The sequence below is a fragment of the Mus caroli genome, chromosome 9, assembly GCF_900094665.2.
Source record: "Mus caroli chromosome 9, CAROLI_EIJ_v1.1, whole genome shotgun sequence".
Classification (NCBI taxonomy): domain Eukaryota; kingdom Metazoa; phylum Chordata; class Mammalia; order Rodentia; family Muridae; genus Mus; species Mus caroli.
In genome coordinates this window covers 27166596-27189665 of record NC_034578.1, presented here as the reverse complement: position 1 = coordinate 27189665, position 23070 = coordinate 27166596, and the positions used below count along the sequence as shown (strand labels likewise).

At 42.6% G+C, this 23070-nt stretch overlaps 2 protein-coding genes across 11 annotated transcripts in view; both read right to left on the bottom strand.

Annotated features, from left to right (window-relative positions):
• The window catches only part of Nfrkb (nuclear factor related to kappaB binding protein), a 40606-nt gene extending 25556 nt beyond the window's left edge, over positions 1-15050 (bottom strand). For 5 of the 10 annotated variants that reach the window (XM_029481194.1, XM_029481198.1, XM_021172117.2 and 2 more), the window contains exons 1-4: positions 9808-9882; positions 6911-7083; positions 3456-3657; positions 838-965 (exon numbers count right to left, since the gene is read on the bottom strand). In XM_029481194.1, the coding sequence (XP_029337054.1) occupies positions 838-965; positions 3456-3657; positions 6911-7045 (465 nt within the window). In that variant the 5' untranslated portion in view covers positions 7046-7083; positions 9808-9882. Of the gene's footprint in view, positions 1-837; positions 971-3455; positions 3658-6910; positions 7084-9261; positions 9284-9807; positions 9887-14967 lie in introns of those variants that run through there. The other 5 variants (XM_021172119.2, XM_021172118.1, XM_029481196.1 and 2 more) reach the window with 4 other exon arrangements.
• The window catches only part of Prdm10 (PR/SET domain 10), a 102895-nt gene continuing 93648 nt past the window's right edge, over positions 13824-23070 (bottom strand). Inside the window, exon 23 of the mRNA XM_021172017.2 lies at positions 13824-17208. Within this exon, the coding sequence (XP_021027676.1) occupies positions 17005-17208 (204 nt within the window). The 3' untranslated portion in view covers positions 13824-17004. The remainder of the gene's footprint in view (positions 17209-23070) is intronic.

The following is a 23070-nucleotide window of genomic DNA, read 5'->3' as shown; positions in this document are numbered from 1 at the left end:
GGAACTCACTTTGTAGACCAGGCTGGCCTCGAACTCAGAAATCTGCCTGCCTCTGCCTCCCGAGTGCTGGGATTAAAGGCGTGCGCCACCATGCCTTGGCTATAAATAAATCTTTAAAAAAACAACTTCTGGTTGTAAGAAACACTCAACCTGAGTTACATGGTGAAAAATACCCCACTTTAGTATTGACCTGCTTCACTAACAATTAATACCTATACTAAACATCTAGGTATTTGTATACAAAGCCTCAAAGAACAACTTAAAGAAATCATTAGAGGGCCAGTGAGGTGGCTCAGAAGGCAAAGACACTTGCCGCCAAGCCTGGCAAACAGACTCCAGTACGTTGTCCTCTCTTCACCACACGTGCTCTGCGTGTGGCACATCACAACCTACACACAAGCGCTCACTTGCAGTAACTTCTGTCCCAGAGAATTATCAAGCTGGTAAGGAGCCTGAGGCTACCAAATTCTATGCTGCGCATATATGTGCCAGAATCAGATCAGTATGTACTTCACGTCAATTCCAAAGCATCCTAGATAGCCTCCTCAAAACCCATGATGAGTCTGCAACCCTTTGCTGTACTTCGTAAATACTGATCCCAGGAAGCACTTTGTTTTTCATGTTTTAACCTCTCTGAAATCTAAAACCCCGCTCATAAGAGGACAAGACAAAGCCCAGCTTCTGTTAGTGCTTCTTTCGGCCTCTGTATCAGATCACGTGATGCCACGATACTCACCAGGCCACGCCCATTCTGTATACCATGCTGTATACCTAGCTCCAAGCATTACTTAACACGCTGTATACCACGCTGTATACCTAGCTCCGAGCATTACTTACACTCCTGGAAGCAAGAATCTGTTTCAGCAGCCGGTGGAAATACTGTTGTTGGGAGTTGAGATACCGCTTGTACTGTGACTTGAAGCAGAGCTGACGATACTTGACCACCTCAGGGTTAAAGTGTCCATCTTAAAAACACAGAGGTACAACTGTATATGCATAAGTCCACACATATGTAGTGAGTATATGAGCAATGTGGTTGTAGCACATAAAGAAAACGTGACTATTTAGGAAAGACACCTAAAGATAAGACCCAAGGAAGAGAGAGACCCAAAAATAACAGAACAGTAAAACATAAATAAAAACAAAAAAAAACAGCTCAGTTAAGGTTACTCATAGTAACCACAGTTAACACAATTATCTTCAGCAAAGCTAGACCTGAAATACAGCACCACCGAGTCTGAGAAATACACAACAATCCCTAGCCCCACCTCTGTATGTTGTTTGTATACTTACCACCCAGTAACACTGTGTGCGGGTGCACAGCATACTACCCATCTCTACGAGGACCTTACTTATGTAACCTTCGAAACCCTGCCAGGGTCCTCCCCTGTACTGCCACCAGAAATCTGGGCCATAATCAGATTGCTAACACCAACAGTGAACTTGTATTTAAACTAATAACCCATCAAAGGGAGACAAGCAGCCATATATGGTAGTGTGCCTGACAGCCCAGCAATGTGGAAGGTCAGGCAGGATTATAAGCCCAGGTTAGGGCCACTCTGGACAACCAAGTGAGGACTGTCTCTTACAAAAATGAAGAGGGTTTGGGGCTGCAACACAGTGGTAAAATATTCACCTAGCATGTACGTGAGTCTTCAAATACTAACTTAAAATCCTCAGAATAACAAGAGATTCGAAATGATAGGCCTGTTCTCTCCAGTCTTCAGTCACAATCAGGTATTCCAGTTTAACAAGACTCAAGGGGCTAAGGCTGCCCCTTCAGATCAATCTACCCAAACAAAGACACTCAAGAACAAGGAAGGAAGAGGCTTCTGGTCTTCTCCACAGGTCAGAGAACAAACTGTGATCTAAGAGTGACCTCCAATTGCCCTGCAATGTCTGAAGTAATCACTGATTCAGGCAAAGACCACTGGTGGAGAGGGACCATAGATGAAATGAAAGCTTCTGAGAAACAAGCCTTGATCCCAAAGCACCCCCAACAAATGACTAAAAAAAGTTGAAAAGAACCCCTATACTCAAGAATTGCAGCAAGGCATTGTGTGTGGTCCATGCCCTTACCACAAGCAGAGAGGTGGGTGGATCAATGTGATTTTGAGGCCAGCATGGTTGCAACTTTACCAAGTGAACACAGGTGGCCACCATTCCCAATGATAGGAAACTGGTACCGTGTGCCCCTTGAGATGGTACAGTGGGAAGGAGGAGATTTCCCACATAACATTGTTACCAAAAGCACTTGACACAAACCTAATATGGAAGCAATAAGACAACAAATTCCCAGAAAGTAGAAGTGTACAACAAAATTCAGCTGTACAAATCCAACAAAACCTGCCAGTGTCCAGAAAAGAAACAAGCATACAAAATCCTCCACACACAGAACTAATAGACACAAACAGACACAAATCAAAACACACTGCATGCTCCCTGAGTATGTTATGGTTTTAAACAGCAACTTACAAAGAGACTTCAGGAGCAGTTAAGAAAATAAATGTGGGGGCTGGAAAGATGGCTCAGTGGTTAAGAGCACTGACTACTCTTCCAGAGGTCCTGAGATCGATTCCCAGCAACCACCTGGTGGCTCACAACCATCTGTAATGGGATCTGATGGGATCTTCTGATGTTTCTGAAGACTGTGACAGACTACTTATATTAAATAAATAAATCTTTTAAAAAAAAGACAGAAAGCTGGGCAGTGGTGGCGCACGCCTTTAATCCCAGCACTTGGGAAGCAGAGGCAGGTGGATTTCTGAGTTCGAGGCCAGCCTGGTCTACAAAGTGAGTTCCAGGACAGCCAGGGCTACCCAGAGAAACCCTGTCTCAAAAAACAAAAAAAAAAACAAAAAACAAAAAAAAAAAGAAAGACAGAGAAAGAGAGAAAAAGAGAGAGAGAGAGAAAGAAGACAAATTCAAGGAGTATTCTATATTACTTGCTTCAGTGTAAATTCTTTTACAGACAACTAACAGGGCTAGATTATGTGGGGGATGTCCTTTGTGAAAAGATCTACATGTTAAGACAGGAGTGATGGCTCATGTGTAGAATCCAGGCAAGCTAAAGCAAGAGGACAGTCATAAACTCAAGGCCAGCCCAGGCTACACAGTGAGGCCCATCTTTAAAAGAGAAAGATGCACACAGTTGTAAGATGTCACACTTCTCTGCAGAAAAAAAGCGAACAACAAGCTAGTATTTACCTGTCTTTCTCTCTTTTTTAAAACTAGTCATAAAGATCTTTTGGCAATGCTTTCTTTCTTTTGATGGTTACACAGCTGAGTTCTATTATGTACTTTCTATCGTAAATCAATACACTCTTATTTAAAAAAAAAAAAATAGCATAGGCTGCAAATAAATACAGAAAACCACTTTCCTGAGCTGCCACATCAGTCCATGAAAATGAAGACTGTAAAAGCATGTGTACCGTAAGTGAACGTGGGCTACAGACCTCGGAAGAGCTTCTGGGCGATGTGCAGCGGGTTTCCGAAGCGGAAGTTCTCCCCACTGAATAGGGCAAGGATGAGCTCACTCTGCTGCTCCACACTGTCCGCAGGAAACCGAGGCAGGAACTGCTGGAGGTGCTCACGCTGAGAGTCACTTAATACTTCCTGCCACGTGGACAGGCTGACGACATCAAAGAATATCTCGGGCTAGGAGAATGTGAAGAAAAAGCAACAGATAAATAAATATTTTAGGTTTTGTGTGTCGGTGCAATCTATTACACAGAACACAAAATTTACCATTTTATCACTATTAGGTACACAGTTCAGGAGTCTGAAATACATTCACATTTCTTATGTAGCCATAACTATGATCCTGAAGTGTTTAAACAGACTAAAATTCTAATGATTTTTGACTCACTTCTCAAAACTCAGAGATGAACTGGCTATGTATTCCCAGCATTTAGGAGGCAGAAGTAGGAGGACAGTGAGTTCAAGTCCAGCCTGGGCTCCTTGGCAAGGCCCTACTTCAAAACAAAATAAGAGCTTATTAAAGAGAGTACACAAATTACAATATAGCAGTGCATGATAACCCAGGGGAAACGATCCCAAGAGAAAAGCTGTAAGGAAGCCATCTTTGCCAACCAGGGTATGATGGCAGCCATGTGAACTCAACTTAAAGCAAGTAGCAGGAAAAAGTTACTGAGGCGGAGTGGGTATCTCAGAAGAAGAGACTGAACAGTAAAAGGAAGCAGGATGACTTCAGCTTTCTGAAGTTTATTTTATTGTGAGATTGTAGCTTTGGCTGTTTGGAACTCACTCAGTAAAACAGACGGCTTTGAATTCAGAGATCAACCTGCCTCTGCCTCCCAAGTGCTGGAATTAAAGGTGTGCGTGCACCAACTCCAGCACAGACTTCATTTTTAATTCAGTAGCTACGTACTGGATGTCTACGTAGTGAATAATAAGCTTAGCACAAAATTACAAAGTAGCTTAAGAACTGTGAAAGTGTAGAGAAGCCAGGCGGTGGTGACACACGCCTTTGATCCCAGCACTTGGGAGGCAGAGGCAGGTAGATTTCTGAGTTCGAGGCCAGCCTGGTCTACAGAGTGAGTTCCAGGACAGCCAGAGCTACACAGAGAAACCCTGTCTCGAAAAAAAAACCAAGAAAACAAACAAACAAACAAAACAAAACAAACAAAAAGTATACAGAAGTACATAGCTCAAAAAAGCCTTCCCTAGACAATGTTAAGATAGTTAAATGGATCAGAAAGGGGAAACATGCTGGAAGATTTAAACAAAATAAACAAAATCATAGAAGCAAAAGAACTGACAGCAAAGAAGAGTGATTCCCATGAGGAAATTGAAGGTAAGACGGAAGGGGACACCTATGGACTTAAAGGGTATTATTCTGTACTACCCTAGATGGTTAACTACACTGGGGGAGGAGAAACCTATTGTGTTTTGTTTTTAAGATGGACTTGAGCTAGTGAGCTGAAGTGATCTTCCTGCTTCAGCCTCCAGAGTAGGTAAACACACTGGTAAATGCCATTCATACATAGACATGAATGTTTTATCATTGCCTAAAATATATACATGTATATAAATGTGCCAATATATAGGTATTTTTTTTATTTATTTTACTCATATCTGTGGTTTGTTTTAATTAGCAACTTCAGAAAATGTTTCATTTGATCAAGGAAAGGAAGGGTATAGCTGCAGAAAGGAGGACATTGTACTGGCTAGATTTTGTGTCAACTTGACACAGCTGGAGTTATCATAGAGAAAGGAGCTTCAGTTGAGGAAATGCCTCCATGAGATCCAACTGTAAGGCATTTTCTCAATTAGTGATCAAGGGGGAAAGGCCTCTTGTGGGTGGTGCCATCTCTGGGCTGGTAGACTTGGTTCTGTAAGAGAGCAGGCTGAGCAAGCCAGTAAAGAACATCCCTCCATGGCCTCTGCATCAGCTCCTGCTTTCTGACCTGTTTGAGTTCCAGTCCCTACTTCCTTTAGTGATGAACAACAATGTGGAAATATAAGCTGAATAAACCCTTTCCTCCCCAACTTGTTTCTTGGTCAATGTGATGGTTTGTATATCCTCGGACTAGGGAGTGGCACCATCTGAAGGTGTGGCCTTGTTGGAATAGGTGTGACCTGGTTGGAATGGGTGTGTCACTGTGGGTGTGGGTATAAGATCCTCACCCTAGTTGCTTAGAAGTCAGTCTTCCACTAGCAGCCTTTGGATGAAGACATAGAACTCTTAGCTCCTCCTACGCCATGCCTGCCTGGATGCTGCCGTGCTCCCACCTTGATGATAATGGACTGAACCTCTGAACCTGTAAGCCAGCCCCAATTAAATGTTGTTTTTTATAAGACTTGCCTTGGTCATGGTGTCTGTTCACAGCAGTAAAACCCTAACTAAGACAGTCATGATGTTTGTGCAGGAATAGAAACCCTGACTAAGACAGACATATAAACCTGTTAGATAATTTTGACTTTACCCTAACAACATAACAGCCACATGATGACTCAACCACAAAATACCCTTTCATGAATGTATCCCAATCACCTTAGACTCAAAATAAATAATCTAATATCTTTTCCTAAAATCTTGTGGGGGGGTTTTGTTTGTTTTTGTTTTTCAAGACAGGGTTTCTCTGTATAGCCCTGGCTGTCCCGGAACTCTCTGTAGACCAGGCTGGCCTCGAACTCAGAAATCCACCTGCCTCTGCTTCCCAAGTGCTGGGATTAAAGGCATGCGCCACCACTGCCCAGCTTAAAATCTTGTTTTTCCATCCAATTTTAGTTTTAGTATCTAACTTGTCTGGCATGAACAAGGTACATAATAAAATAAGCACCTAATAATAGAACAGATCTCATAAAGAAGTTTCCTTGAAAGAGAACACAAAGAAGATACAAATGAGGGGAAGAAGGGGAAGGGGGAGAGGGGAGTTGAGGGGAGGGACAGCAAGCACATACACACCCTCTCTTAACAGATGGTAGCTTCCTTACTAATGAGGACTTTACATCTCACCTGCGAAAGTAATCAAAGGCATGCTGATGTCCTGTCCCAAGACACACACTACTCCTGACTAGAAGGTTACCATATGAACACACACAAATCAATCTGGGTTTGTTTAATGTTTCCCAACAGGAAAATCATTTAAGGAAAACACAATTATGCTCTTAAAATATTCCACCTTTTTTTTTAATTAGTGAAAATTATCTTTTTATAATATGGTTCATTTATATCATGCTGGTATTATTCTGATTGGTTGATCAAACATGTAGACTATATCTTATACTGTTTTCCTTAATCAGAATACTAACTACACTATGCTTTTAAACATAATAAGGGAACACTTCGGAAATGGGGAAAATAAAAGGACAAGGAAGGCAGAGGGCAGAGGAAAGGGGGTCAGAAGATGGGGAATGAAACGCTTGCAGCAGTGTTACTACTCACATCCTCCAGAAGGTCTTCAGGCAGACTAACCCTGGTACCACCCAGAAGGCAGTCCTCCATGATTCCCGGACTGTGACCATCTCCACAAGGACCAAGTTCAAGGGGATCTGTCAGCATGTGGTCCAAGGAATCCATGGCTTCTTCTCCACAGGTATTCTACATAAAAATACACCCTGAGACAGGAAAGCGGAGATCAGACCGATGCTAATATTCAATCTCAAGTCTTTTGTTTTTTAAAAGCAGAAAGCAGGGTCTCACTCTGTATCCCAAAATGGCCTAGAATTCACTATACACCCTAGTCTAGCCTCAAACATGCAACAATCCTCAGCATTCCTACAGTAGATTACAGAGTAACCAACCATCGTTCCAATCTCCTTTACATCACGTCCTTTTCTCTAACCACATAGTTATCCTTCCACCCTTTAACACCCCATTTCCACCAAAGTTTCAAGTCTTACCTAACCTAGTAAGACTTCTCAAACTGCCTCTACAACAACTTCTAAATTCTTAAGTTTCTTTTTTTTTTTTTTTGGTTTTTCGAGACAGGGTTTCTCTGTGTAGCCCAGCTGTCCTGGAACTCACTCTGTAGACCAGGCTGGCCTCAAACTCAGAGATCCGCCTGCCTCTGCCTCCCAAGTGCTGGGATTAAAGGCGTGCGCCACCACGCCCGGCCTTAAGTTTCTTACACTTTCCTTTTATATTAGAGTTAAGACCCAGGAATTGAGTGCTAACCAAGCATGATCAATCGTGTGCATAATCCCAGGACTTGGGAGGATAGGGCAGGAGGATCACAAGTTTCAGGTAAGCCTGGGGTAAGGCATGAGGCCTTGTCTCAAAAATTAAAAAATGACAGCCCATGGTCCACAACTACAAGTTCCAAGGTCAATAATCTATTTGAACCATTCTAAATCCACAGGCAAGATTGGCAAGACAGCTTAGTGGGTAAGAGTGCGTGCCACACAATGACCTGAGTCTGATCCCGAGACCCACCGCAGAAGGAAAGAACCTCCAGAGGAATGCTATGGATATTTGCACGCATACACACACATGCTGATGGTATTTTTAATTTAAGATTGTTTTTAAAAAAGCCATTAACATTAGTAAACTCAGATACTAACTTATATAAATTATCTCTCAAGTCTTGTTTTTTTAAAGCAGGGGGTAGGGTCTCATTCTGTATCCCAGTTTTCAAGTAATTCTTACAGCTGTGCTTATTATACCTACTATACAGGTACTAATTGAAGATCAAAGCTTGGAAATAGCTTACCCAACTCTTGGTTGGCTTGCCTGCAGATGTTAATATCATATACAATACTTCTTACATACTCTCAGTTTAAACTGTAAACACTTGATATGACTTTATTCATCCACATAAATTCCTAGGGCTCCAATCACCAGACTGTTATTAGCTGTCAGTGGCCAATCTGACCTTCAGATCCATGTAAGTTAATGCAAGCATGTCCCAAAGCTGGAATCAGTATGAAGCTGAGGCCACAGTTCTGAACAGTGCTAAGGCACGGTGAACTGGTACTCACCGCTCTACCTCAGTGGTTCCCAGCCTTCCTAATGCTGCGGCCTTCGAGTTGTGGTGACCCACCTCCCAACCATGAGACCGCTTCTGTTGCTACGTCATAGCTGCAATTTCGCTGTTACTACTCGTAATGTAAATATCTGTGTTCTCCAATGGTCTTAGATGATCAGTCTGAAAAGGTCACTCAACCCCCACTCCAGAAGGGTCACGATCCAGCTGCTCTACATGGACTGGACTCTTATCACTATTACTGACAAACAGACCAACAAGCCCACAAAAGTGGGAAGAGCAACCAGATTCTACCCTGGGGCCGTCACTATCTGTGACATCTTACCTGTGAGATGTCAGGCTCCTTACCTGTAGTTAAGGAGGAGTTGGACCAGGCCCTTCCTACCTTTTTTTCTCTTAGGATCTTAAAGGGGATCTCCAGCTAAGTGAGTTTACAGAACAGTGAAGATCTTTCCCACTTCCCAAGTTCTCAAATGATAAAGGGTAAGTCTGTAATATACCTAGAATGGAAGCTCTTTTCTGCAAAATGATTTCACGTTCTGACAGTATTTCAGATCAAGGAAAGATACGGCGAGTGTTACACAGACACAGCTGTGTGGTCCCTAGGTAACTGCGCGCTCATCGTCAGCACACTGAGAATTGAGGACATCCTGCACGCATGTGGCGCCTAAATAACTGAGTGAAAGTGAGAAAGGAGCAAGACACCTGCACGTAACAAAACTTCAAAAAAAGAAAGAAAAAAAAGAAAGAAAGGAAGGAAGGCAGACCGACAGACAGAGGCAACCTGATGCTTAGAATAAACTCCTCTTACCGTAAGTGGCATAGACAGCGTGCAAAGCCAATTACCTCATCTGACAGGTGCACAATGTACACAACTCACTCAGAAGCTGCTTCCAATACCGACGATTAGTAAGCTACACGTAATTATCTAGTGACAACCGCTGCCTTGCCACTTATTCTGCACAAGAACTCAAAATACAAAAACAGGGGCGCTGCTAGCGAGCCGGAACCCCGGAAGCTGCCGATTTCTAAGTGTTGGGGTGTCCCGGGCTGCTTCGCTAGACCAGGAAGGCCTCTTCTCTGCACCTGGGCTAGCCCACCCTCCAGACCCTCGCGAGCAACCAGCAAGCAAGGACCTCGGATCGCAGCCCCACGTCGCCAGCCCCACCTGCGCGCAGCGCGCCGCGGCCCGCCCCTCCCCCACACGTCCTCCTCCCCTAACCCTCGCCCACCCCGCAGCCGCACGCCACGCGTGGGGCCCGCCGCGTGCCCACGGCAACGCCCCGCTTCTCCCTTTCTCCCCGCTTCTCCCCTCCCCCCGGCACCCACCAAACCCGACGCCTGGGCCCACCCTCACCTCAGCAGAGTCCGCGGGTCTCACCCGGGGCTCGTCCGGCCGTGGGCTCCGGAACGCGCCCGCCCCCGCAAGGCGTCTGGGTACGCGCACGTTCCGGGCTCCGGCAGCGGAAGGGGCGGGACCTGTGGGGCGAAACCTAACGGCGGGGCGGGGCGTATTGGGCAGGACGGGCAGGGGCGGAGCCTGTGGCAGCACCTGAACCGCCCCGACGCGCCTGGTGCCACAAGCTACGTCGGTGCGGAGGAGGCACGTTCCATTCTGTGCCAGGCTCTCCTGGCTCAGGAGCTTTGGAAGATAGAGCAATGTCGCCTTTTGTCAGCTGCGAAGCAAGAGCACAGTCTGATCAGACACCGTGCTAACCGCCACTTCTTGTGTGACAAAGTTTTTCCAGGGGAGACCCAACACGACAAATCAAAATACCAATACCACCCAAGTCCAACTTGGTAAACTACTATTGGGATTACTTGCAGGCATACTGGTGAGGGTTTACGTAACAAGAGCAGAAATTACTTAGCTGCAAAACCAAGGCTCACCCCAGCATGAGTGACGACAACTCACAAAAGCTGGGAACCTGGAACACTGCACAGCCTACAAGCAGCTCAACAGGTTGCAGTGAGTCCTTTCCAGGTGCCTCAGTTGGTCTACACCTCTTTCCAGGCAGCTCAGCTGGTTTCTGCTGCCTCCAGGTAGCTGGTCTGGCCTCAGAGTCGACTTTGTAGCTTTTTCCCCCACTCAGAATCCTCAGTTTAGTGTCCTTCCATCTGAGAAGGTCACTCAGCTTTTATCGTTTATTCTGGCAGAGAGGAGCCTAGAGAATCTGATCCGTTTCGGGGACTTCCTGAAGCTATTTTGAGTTGCTTACCTTCCTGTTTAAAGAGCTTCCCTCCAGGAGAAGAAAACTGTTAGACACCACCACTCTGTCGGGAAGGCTTTGCTGAGGCCACCAGACAGTGGAGGAACTCTTGCAGTCTTGAAGGTTGGGAAATATAACACAGACTCTAACCCATGTCTCCAAGTCCACACAACTTGTAGAAAGTGAAAACTTCGACAACTTACTCTTCTGAGTCATCATTACGCCTTCTTTCTCTAAGACCGTCTTATTTAGAATGTCTTCTCAAGTATTCTACAGTTCACCCTCTGGTCCTGCGTAGATTACCCACAGTTCCTACGGTTTAATAAACATGTCAGGGGAGCAGAGCATGCCAGGCATGTCCTTCCCTCAGTGGAAAATAGTGCTTTCCAAATAAAGCCAAATCTTTGCACTCACGCACACGCACACACACCCACTGACTCTTTAGATGTCCTTGGATCAGCAGGGCATGGTGGCGCATGCCTTTAATCCCAGCACTCGGGAGGCAGAGGCAGGTGGATTTCTGAGTTCAAGGCCAGTCTGGTCTACAAAGTGAGTTCCAGGACAGCCTGGGCTATACAGAGAAACCCTGTCTCGAAGAAAACAAAAAACAAACAAACAAAAAAGATGTCCTTGGATCCTGTTGGAGTTAGAAACCATCAATTAGAAATGGCAGTGCAGCATCACTCTGGGTGACCAGACAGGAGAGCATTAAAACATTACAAACTGCCATTTTCATTAGCCCTTGTTCTTAGAGCAGTTTTAGGGTCATACCAAAATTTAACAAAGCATAGGTTTACCTCAACACCCACCCCCCACCCCCCCACACACACACACACTCTCTCTTCACTGACGAGTGGTACATATTTCAAATAACTGACAGATCTATGTAATATTGTTTCACTGTCCACCCAAAAATTAACCTGTGTTCCACCTACTCATCCTTAAAATTCCCCTCCCCTTCTCCCTCTCATCCACAAGCACTGATGTTTTAAGTGTCTCCATCACTTAGCCATCAAACTTGCCATGTTCCTGCTTTAGACCTCCAAGTACTGGCATTATCATGAATGCCGCCACACTTGGCAGAGGTTGCATCTTTTTTCCAACTAGATAGTAAATATTATGGTCTGGTTCTGGTAGTGGGGATGGAATGTAGTGGCACTCTGCCACTGAGCCGCACCCTGAAAGCTTGTATTGTTTTAATATTAATTTGAACTTCCCTGGTGCTAACATGTGGAGCATACTTTCACATGCTCATTTATTTGTGTATATTCTTTATGAAGAAATCTTCATGCCATTTCTCACTAGGACTGTGTGTTTCTTTTTCTTCTTTGTGTACTCTAGCTAACAGTCCTTTATTAGACACATAATCTGAAAACATTTTTCCCTGGGTCTGCCTCTCCATCTCTTTCTTGCTCTCACTGTCTTGAATTCTGTCTTGATGGTAAATACCTTTAAGCTGTGAGGCTTTTGTTTTTGTGTTTTGGCTGGTTGGTTGGTTGGTTTGGTTTGGTTTGGTTTTTTGCCCTATAATTTTCGTTTTATTTTACAGTGCACACATGGGGCCACATACATTCTAAGGATCAGTATTAGCTCCGGACCCCCAAGATCAAGTTCTCAGCACAAAGGAGATTATTTGCCTCAGAGGGACCAAGGGCTGGGAATAATAGACAAAGTTAAGTAACAGAGGATGAGGGAGAAGGAGATAAGGGAGAGAGAGAGATTTGTCCCAAAGGGAGACAAAGGACTGCCTCTGGATAGAGGAGACAGTCTTTTATTTTTATTTTTTTTTTTAGATTTATCTATTATTATATGTAAGTACACTGTAGCTGTCTTCAGACACACCAGAAGAGGGCATCAGATCTCATTATGGATGGTTGTGAGTCACCATGTGGTAACTGAGATTTGAACTCAGGACCTTCAGAAGAGCAGTCAGTGCTCTTAACTGCTGAGCCATCTCTTCAGCCCCAAGGAGACAGTCTTAGCATATACAGAAATGCTAGTTTATAAAGATAAAGGGGGGAAACCCCATGTAAGGATGAGGAGTTTAATTTTAATTGGGCATGTTAAATTAGCCAAAGGGGACTTTTGATTGCTGGACATCAATACCTGGACCTTGGTAGTCAGCCTCAGGAGGAGGTGGCCAAATAAGGGGCTAACCCTTGGCAGTTAGCTCTAAGAATGTAATCTAAGGGGTTTTAGCAAGGCAGAGGGAATGGGGAGAAGGGCAAGGCATGCCAGAGCTTGGCTCACCGTGCTCCAGCTGGCCAGAGTCCCTCCACTAGGCAAGTGCTCTATCATTGAGTTCTATCTCTAGCCCATGCCATTTCTTCTTACAGCTGAACAGAGAGAACTGGTTAACATTTTCTAGAGACAGGCCTTTAGCGGACAGAGAAGTGGAAGTACTCTTAGGGCCCTATCATTTGGTCTTGATTTCTTCAGTGAGCATATGATTCTCAGCAGTGGCCTTCTCCAATGCTTCTCATACTCAATGGATGGCTACAGGCGGCTGATTTGAGCATTCCATTCCCCCAGTTCAGCAAGGCTCTGAGAAACTCTGCAGGTTAGGCTTTGGTTAACTAGTTTCCCCTTAGCTATGAAGTAAGGTTCTCTGCTGTATTTCATAGTGATTTCTTAGCCTCTCCCTCTGCCAGGGGCACAGGAAATCTTTATCAGCGAATCTGATTAAACTCATAAAATCGTAGGACCCTTCCTTCCCCAATGACTGGATCCCCTGGGATTTTGAAATTGTGTGTGTGTGTGTGTGTGTGTGTATGTGTGTGTGTATGTATGTGTGTGTGTAAACAGGTGCCTGAGAAGGCCAGAGGCAACAGATCCCTGAAACTCCAGTAACAAGTGGCCATGAGTCACCCAAAGAGGAGGGTACTGGGAACAGAATTTGCGTCCTTTGCAGAAACAGTGCGTTTTCCGTTTGTTTGACTTTGTACATGTTAGAAGGAAGATGGCGAGACCATCTCCAAGGCTCTTAAGTACACCACTGAGAACTAGAAAGCAAAGTGCACTATTTTGAGGACACAGGGCCTCACCCTGTAGCTTAGACTAACCTAGAAATCACTATGCAGACCAGAATGGCTTGTGCAAGATTTAAAAGGAAATATTTAACCATATCAGTGGTCCCTGTGTATACATGCGCAAATAAGAAACATGCTTATTAAAAAAATATTTATTAAGTTTTTACACCTGCTGGGTAGCACAAGACTATTAACACTATAACTCACTGAATATACAATAAATGTTCACATTTAAATAACAAGATAGAATCAATACTTTCAACCAATGGGCCAGCTTCAGCTTCTCATTAGGTACTTTTTAGCTCTACATCTTTTAAGAATTTTTTTTGAAAGGATAATTCCAGGTCAGAAAATAATTCAAGAACATCAAAACAGAAAAGTCTTTCCAGAAAAATAGGAATGTTACATGATGAAATAACCATTTTTCTGGGCACAAACTAAACAATAAAAATGTAAAAAAAAAAAAATATACATCCAACCCACTTCAAAATATTCCCACTGTAATGAATGCAGTCTACAGTGTCAATGTGTCTGGGAGGGAGAGATCACCATAGAAACCTTGGCCACATGTTTCCCAGACTGGGCTGTCAGAGGGGTTATACTCTGCCATCTCTTCTGTCACCTCGGGATAAATTCATAAAAATACCTGATCTTAGAATAGTGATGGTGTATATTCTGGAATCTACTTATTTCATATAAGGACCAAAAAAAGAGAAAGAGATGAAAAGGTCCTTCAAGAGTATTTTCCTCTGTGTATTTTAAAAGTTAAAAATAACTGGCATAAAACCAACATTCCTTCAGTGATTGGCTTTATTTTAATCACTGGGTTATTCCTGAGAAGAGGGGAGATACCTTGCTGGCTCACATTAAAGAGAATCCAACAGATCAAATTTATTTATTTACTTGTGTAGTTTTTTCAAGTCAGGGGTTCTCTGTGTATAGCCCTAGCAGTCCTTGAACTCTTTGTAGGAGTGGCCGGCCTCCAACTCAAAGAGAATCCTGCCTCAGCCTTCCAAGCGCCGGATTAAAGGTGTGCACTCCCACGCCCAGCTCCAGCAGGGCAAATATAAATTACAAAAACTCCAACTGTACCTTTGAGATGGTCTATTGCTCCTTACCTCCTAAGTCTCTCTGGATGAGACCCTGGGATAGTTACAACACTACAAGTCTTTTGGAAAACCCGATGAGACAGTTACAGTCATGACACCACAGGACTTTGGGAACAGAGTCTTGCATTTTGTGACTGGAGTCAACATTTCATGTTAAAATTACTGTTACCTTTTTGTTGGCAAAAATACAGAGTCCATTTTCAGTTTCCACGCATTTTTTTGAGGTAATTTTCCCAGGTTCTTTTCATGCCCAAATCTTCAGACATGGTCTATGAATGAGATCCCAAGAGGAAAGCACAGGATCTACATAATAAATAAAGTGACTTCAAACCAAATGATTACTTTTCAGGAAGGCATCTTTACCACCCAAAAGTTACTCTATATCTTAAACCACAGACCCAGTTTTTCCTTAGAAATGTAAATAAAATAAATTAGTTAACTTCATTTGAAATGAACTTAGGTGTCCCTGATCTGGAGTGATAAATTCACTCTACAATAATTATTTTTAAATATGTCACAAAAGTTGTTAAAATACAGGCTTTGAAGATGTCTTATGGGTACAACTGGAATGCGTCATAAAAAAAGGGCGACACCTCCCCACTAGATCCACAGCAAACACGACTCCCAAAAAGGAATACATAGAAGACCACTATCATACATACAACTGCGTTCCTCTCAGAACTAACTGCGTTAATATTCCTTCACACCCATCCCTTTATCTCAGCCTATTACAATGGTCCCTTTATTTTTATTTTTGCCCTCAGTGGGAAGTTAGATCAAGGTCTTAGATCAAGGTCTGGGTGAGTTAATGACAGGCTCAAAGTTTAAAATGCTTAGAAGTAAGAAAGGCCACCTTTCTACCCAACCTTAAAGAATCTTCATTTTTAAGACAGCATCAAAAGAGCGAAAGTACTAAAATACACCCAATGCTGTGAACCCGAGTGCGAGGTGGGGGCTGGAGTTGTAGCTCAGTGGTGGGGAACCTGCCTAACATGCAAGAGGCCCTGGGTCTGATTTCTAGCATCACACACAAAAGTGTTATACATAAACACCTGAGTTTATGTATGTAGAGTAAGGAACCCATCCTTTATAAGTGGACAGTATGTGGATCCCGCAAGGCAGGACAAGGCTTCAGTTCTCATTCTCTCTCTCTCTCTCTCTTTCTCTCTCCTTAAGTATGTATGTATTTGTATATATATGTCTGTACATATATATATAATTTATATATTTTTCGTAGAACTATATCTCCTTCTTAAACACAGCTATATATACCCAAAGCCTGGAGGCAGAGCTTTAACAAAGGGGCTCAACTCCTGTTCGGATCATGCGTCCTTTTGTCTTCCAGGGAGTCTGCCTGTGGACCGTGAGGCCAGATCGGCCTGGGGACAGCATTTGTGGAGAGACTGCTGCTGCCCAGGTTTCAGGTTTTCTGAAACAAGGTAGTTTAAAAACAACTGCCATGACAGTGCCTGACTGTAGTCCCAGCTACGTGGGCCGCTAAGGCAGGAGGATCCCATGAGCCCATAAGCTCAGGGCTATACTGGGCAGCAGAGGCCCCATATAGGAAAGAGAGAGAGAGAAAAAAAAAGAGAGAGAGAGAGATCAGCAATAAGAAAAATTTAGATGACAGTTTCGTTCAGAGCACCACCACCAAACCTTTATCTTATTTTAATTTCACCTCCAATAAGCTAGCTGCCTTTGTTAAAATTACTGAAAACTCAATGCATGAGATATAGCGGTTCTGACCTAATCACACCCATAAAATAAATGTTCCTTCTTTTTTGATGCCATAGCTTGGATATCAGAAGTCCAGTGGCCACAGACTTGGTACATCCTGTCTCCACCTTTGGTATGAACATAATACCAGCCACTGAGTATTTCCACAAAGGGCAAGTAAGGCTTGTCAGTGTGTTCAAAAACAAAAACAAAACAAACAACCAGCTCAAGAGCAAGGCGCAAGTTCCTCCATCTAGAAGTTAACTTTCCCCTGAAAGAGCTGCATTCCATGGCAGAAATCCCAAGGGTTTGAAGAGTCAATTGACTCAAGGTGACCTTGGCAAAAATCACCCTTGGTCTACGTTGTCAAAACTGCAGTTTTCAACCGCTTGAGAGAGTAATAAATCTTTAAAAAGAGGTCACGAGGTGTTTGGAGCTTCAGATTCCAAAATTGTGGTGTGAGCTCTGGACTCCAGCTGTGGGATGAAGGCTACGGCTTGGTGATGTGCACTTCGCTGCCCCCGTTGCCATTGGTGGTGGTTGTGATGATGTACTGTGTAGTCTGCTGTTGGCTGGGGCCTGTGGAGTCCAGGGAGTCACTGTGTGCAGAAGGCTGAACCTGGACTGCTCCAGAGAGAGCAGAGGCTTGCTTTTCCTCCAATTCTGGCTGGCTTTCTGATAACACATAATGACCCTAGAGCAGAACAAAAAGATCTTTGAAAAGAACTGGGGTTGGGAAGAGATCAAGGAAACTACTACAAGGGAGGAGGAAGACACGTTCAAAGTGTGCTACAAGTGGACCTATCAGGTGCCTGTGCGAGATGCTTGACCTATGACCTTTGTGGACAGGTCATAGGCTCCAAAAGTAGCTCAAAGGAACACCTTCGCTGTGTCATCAGATAATGCAATGAGGAACCTTAGCTATAGACATTTACAACTTGGTGACACTTTGCTGGGCAAAAAAAAATTTTAATTAAAAATAAATAAATTAAACATGCTCTTTAAAAGTTGCTCCTGAGAATTTAGAAATTTGTTTTGTTAATCAAATGTTAAAATTCATCCAAAATGAATTGAAAACTTCATAAGGTCTCTTTGTAAAGGGGCTGACTGGTATCTAAGATAAGTCTTCAACACTAATGGTTCCCAGATAATAGAATTTCAAAGCCCAATAACATTTAAAATAATACTAGATAGGGCTGAAGCGATAACTCTGTCAGTTAAGTTTTTGCCACAAAAGCATAAAGAGCTGTTCAATTCCTAGAAGCGGACCCACCTGCAGAAGGTGTTCTGTATCCCAGTGTTACGGGAGGAAACAGAAGTAGATCCTTGAGCCCCAAAGAATCCTAAATTATATTTTTCCAAGTAAAGACGTTTAGAATATACTAAAGCAAAGGCTCGAGAGATGGCTCAGCAGTTATGGGCTTACGTCCTCTGTCCATAGAACAGGAGTTCTGTTCCCCACACCTGTATCCTAGCTCCAACAGATCTGGTGACCCTTCTGATCTGCTCAGGCACTGCATCTACATGCATGTATTCCCCATAGACACATAATTACATTTTTGTTGGTTGGTTAGTTGGTTTTGAAACAGCTTTTCTTTGTGTAGTCCTGGCTGCCCTGGAACTTGTTCTATAGACCAGGCTGGCCTTGAACTCAGAGATCCACCTAGCTCTGCCTACCTAGTACTGGCATTAAAGGTGTGTGCCATCACTGTACCATCTCTCTCTCTTTCTCTGACATATTACACCTCAACTGCAATTCCTTCTCCCTCCCCTCCCCCTAGTATCTTTCTCCCACACTTCCCCCCTCCCCCATATTCACCCCCAACTCTGCCTCCCCTCAGACCAGTAGGCCTTCCAGGGACATCAAACGTGGCAAAAACAAGCTACAATAAGACCAGGTGGGTACCATCACATCAAGGTTAGAAAAGGCAACCCAGTAGGTGGAAAAGAGTCCCAAAGCAGGCAAAAGAGTGAGGGACAGCCCCCACTCCCACTGTTAGGAATCCCACAACAACAGCTATTCAGCACTAACAGATGCAGAGGGCCTAGGTCAGACCCCTGCCGGCTCCCTGATCTCTAATCCTTCCCTTCCCTCCTCCGAAAGACTCTGAGCTCCACCTAACATTTGGCTGTGGAACTCTGCATCTGCTCCCATTGATTGCTGGTTTCTCTGGTGACAACTGTGTTAGGCTCTAGTCCCAGAACTGCAGACAGGACAAACTGTGCGTTGGAGATTTCGGGTTGGGTCCTTACCTGGTTACAGGAGATGCCAGTTCAGGTCCCATGTCCCCCATTACCAGGAGTCTTTGCTGGGGTTACTCTCACAGATTCCACCCAGTTCCTGCTACACTAGGTTTCGACCTTACTCCCAAAATGCTCCTCATTCCAGTTTCTCCCAGCATTTTATCTCCCCTCCCCCATGAGATCCTTCCTGTTCCCAACCCCACCCACTCTCAGTCCACAGGTAAAATCTATGCTATTTCCCCTTCCCAGGGAGGTCCTTCCTCCACCACCCCCACCCCCCCACCCCCACCCCCTGCGAAAGCCTTTCTTGCTATTTAGTCTCTCTGGGTCTATGGTTTGTAGTAGCATTATTTCTTTTACTTTACATCTAATATCCACTTATAAATGAGTACGTACCATGTTCGTCTTTCCAGGTCTGGGCTACCTCACTGAGGATGATTTTTTTCTAGTTCCATCCTTTTGCCTGCAAATTTCATGATGCCATTGTTTTTAACAGCTAAGTGATACTCCATCGTGTAAATGGAGTACCACATTTTCTTTATTTTCTTTATGCATTCTTCACTTGAAGAACTTCTAGGTTGTTTCCAGTTTGGGGTTATTTTGGGTATATGCCCAGGATGGGTATAGCTGGGTGTTGAGGTAGATTGTTGATTCCCAGTTTCCTGAGAAACCACAAGGTTGATTTCCCAAGCTGTCACTTGTGGTTTGAATCTTAGCTGTTCTGACAGGTGTAAGATGGAATCTCAAAGTCATTTTGATTTGCATTTCCCTAATTGCTAAGGATGCTGTACATTTCTTTGTTTCTTGGCCATTTGAGATTTCTCTGTTGAGAATTCTGTTCAGCTATATACTCTATTTTTTAATTGGATTATTTGGGGTTTTTTTTTTTGATGTATATTTTCTTGGGTTCTTTTTTTTCTTTTTTCTTTTTCTTTTTTTTTTTGGTTTTTCAAGACAGGGTTTCTCTGTTTAGCCCTGGCTGTCCTGGAACTCACTTTGTAGACCAGGCTGGCCTCGAACTCAGAAATCCGCCTGCCTCTGCCTCCCAAGTGCTGGGATTAAAGGCGTGCACCACTACGCCCGGCTCTTGGGTTCTTTATATATTTTGGAAATTACCCCTCTGTAAGATGTGAGTTAGTGAAAATATTTTCCCATTCTGTGGGCTGTCATTTTGTCCTATTGATGGTGTCCTTTACCTTTCAGATTGTCAGTTTCATGAGGTCCCATTTATTAATTATTGATCTTAAGTGCCTGAGCTGTTGGTGATGTTCTACTCAGAAGTTGTCTCCTGTACCAAGGAGTTCAAGGCTTCTATTCCTTTATAGTACTATTTAAATTGTTTATCTGATCTTGATTTAACTTTGTTAAGCAGTATCTATTTAAAATTTTGTCTATTTCTTTTAAATTTTCCAGTTTTGTGGAGTTTAGGTTTTTGAAGTATGACCTAATGATTCTTTGGGTTTCTTTAGTGTCTGTTGTTATGTCCCCATTTTTGTTTCTGATGTTGTTAATTTATATATTTTCTCTCTTTTAGTCAGTTTGGATAAGGTTTGTTGGTCTTGTTTATTTTCTCAAAGAACCAACTCTTTGTTTCATTGATTCCTTGAATTGTTCTCTGTTTCTATTTTATTGGTTTCAGCCCTAGGTTTGATTACTTTGTGCCATCTACTCCTCTTGAGTGTGTGTGCTTCTTTTTGTTCTAGAGCGTTCAGGTGTGCTGTTAAATTGCTAGTAGGAGATCTCTCGAACTTCTTAGTACTATGAACTTTCCTCTTATCACTGTTTTCATTGTGTAAGTTTGGATATGTTGTGCTTCCATTTTCACTGAATTCTAGAAGTCTATAATATCTTTATTTTTGTCTTGACCCCAGTAGTCATACAGTTGGGAGCTGTTTAGTTTCCATGATTTTGTAGACACCCTGTTGTTTCTGCTGTTGAAAAGCAGCTTTATTCTGTGGTAGTCTGACAGGAAATGAGGTTGTTTTAATTTCCTTGTATCTGTTGAGATTTGCTTTGTGACCATGTACGTGGTCAGTTTTGAAGAAGGTTCCATGAGGTACTAAGAAGGTCTATTCTTCTGTGTTAGGGTAAAATGTTCTGTAGCTATTGTTAGGTCTGTTAGCTCCATCATTGCTCTGTTTCGTTTTTGTCTGGATGTCCTGTCCACGGGTAAGAGTAGAGTGTTGAAGTCTCCCACTATTAACTTGTGGGAATTAAGCTTTAGTAATGTTTCTTTTATAATGTGGGTACCTCGTGTTTGGGGGATAAATGTTAAGAACTGAAATGTCATCTTGGTAGATTTTTACTTTGGTAAGTATGAAATGCCTTCCTCTATCTCTTTTGATTAATTTTGATTGGAAGTCTATTTTGTTAGATATTATAATTTATACACCAGCTAGCTTCTTCTGTCCATTCAGTTAGAAAATCTGTTTTCAACCCTTTACTTTGAGGTAATGTCTATCTTTGCTGTTGAGGTGTATTCGTTGTATGCAGCAATGGACACTGGTTTTGCATCCATTTTTAGTCTGTGTCTTTGTATTGAGGAATTGAACCCATTGATATTGAAAGATATTAATGACCAATGGTTGATTGTTAATATCTATTGTTTTGCTGTTATTGGTGGTATTATGTGTTTGTTCTCTTCTTTTGATTTTACGGATGTGAAATTATTTACTGTGTGTTTTCTTTTTTCTTTTTTTTTTTCGTGTGTTTTCTTGGGTATAGTTAACTTCCTTAGGTTGGAGACCTGGCACTTTCTTTAGTGCTGGATTTATGGATTGTTATCATTTAAATTTGATTTTGTCATGGAATATCTTGTTTTCTCCATCTATGGTGATTAAAAGTTTTGTTGGATATAGTAGTCTTTCCTGGCATCTGTGGTTTCTTAGGGCCTGCACGATACCTGTCCAGGCCCTTCTGGCTTTTAGAGCCTCTGTTGAGAAGTTGGGTATAATTCTAATAGGTCTACCTTTATATGTTACTTGGCCTTTTTCTCTTGTAGCTTTTAATATTCCATCTTTGTTCTACATGTTTAGAGTTTTGTTTTTTGTTTATTTTATTTTGGTTTTTTGAGATAGGGATTCTCTGTATAACCCTGGCTGTCCCGGAACTCACTCGGTAGACCGAGCTGGCCTAGAACTCAGAAAGTGCTGGGATTAAAGGCATGCGCCACCGCTGCCCAGCTAGTGTTTTGATTCTTTGTGGCAAGGGGATTTTCTTTTCTGGTCCAATCTTTTGGTGTTCTGTAAGTTCTTTTTTGTTTTGATTTTTGTTGTTGTTGTTTGTTTTATTTTGTTTTGTTTTGTTTTTTGTTTTGAGACAGAGTTTCTCTGTGCAGTCCTGGCTGTCCTGGAACTCACTCTGTAGACCAGGCTGGCCTTGAACTCAGAAATCCATCTGCCTCTGCCTCCCAAGTGCTGGGATTACAGGCATGCACCACCACTGCCCAGCTGTACTGTAAGTTCTTATACCTTTATAGACATGTCCTTTAGGTTAGAAAATTTTTCTTCTGTGAGTTTGATAAATATACTTTCTGGGTTATTGATCTGAAATTCTTCTCCTTCTTCTATTATTATTCTTATGTTTGGTTTTTTTCATTATGTTTCAGATTTTCTGGATGTTTTATGTTCTATAATGATGTTTACATCTGTAGTTCCCATTAGCTTACCTAGATTTCCATTTCCATAATTACCTCAGTTTGTGTTTTCTTTATTACTTCTTTTTCCATTTTCAAGCCTTGAATGGTTTCCTTCAACTGTTTCTTCTTGGCTTTTATGGCATTCTTTTTTTTTTTTTTTTAAGATTTTTTATTTTAAACTTTATTTATATAAGTATACTGTAGCTGTCCTCAGACACACTGGAAAAGAAGGCATCAGATCCCATTACAGATGGTTGTGAGCCACCATGCGGCTGCTGGGAATTAAACTCAGCACCTCTGGAAGAGCAGCCAGTACTCTTAACCACTGAGCCATCTCTACAGCCCTTCTTGGCATTCTTTAAGGGATTTATTGATTTTCTCCAATTTTTTGTGTTTTCCTTGATTTATTTGTTTATTTAAAGATTTATTTAGATGAATAAATAAATCTGTCTTTGGCCACAGCAGAAGAGGGCATTGGATTCCATTACAGATGGTTGTGAGCTACTATGTGGTTTGCTGGGAATTGAACTCAGGACATCTGGAAGAGCAAGCAGTCAGTGCTCTTAACTATTACACCATCTCTCCAACCCCATTCCTTGATTTTTTTTTTTTTTTTTTTTTTTTTTTTTTTTTTTTTTTTTTTTTTTTTTTTTTTTTTTTTTTTTTTTTTTTGAG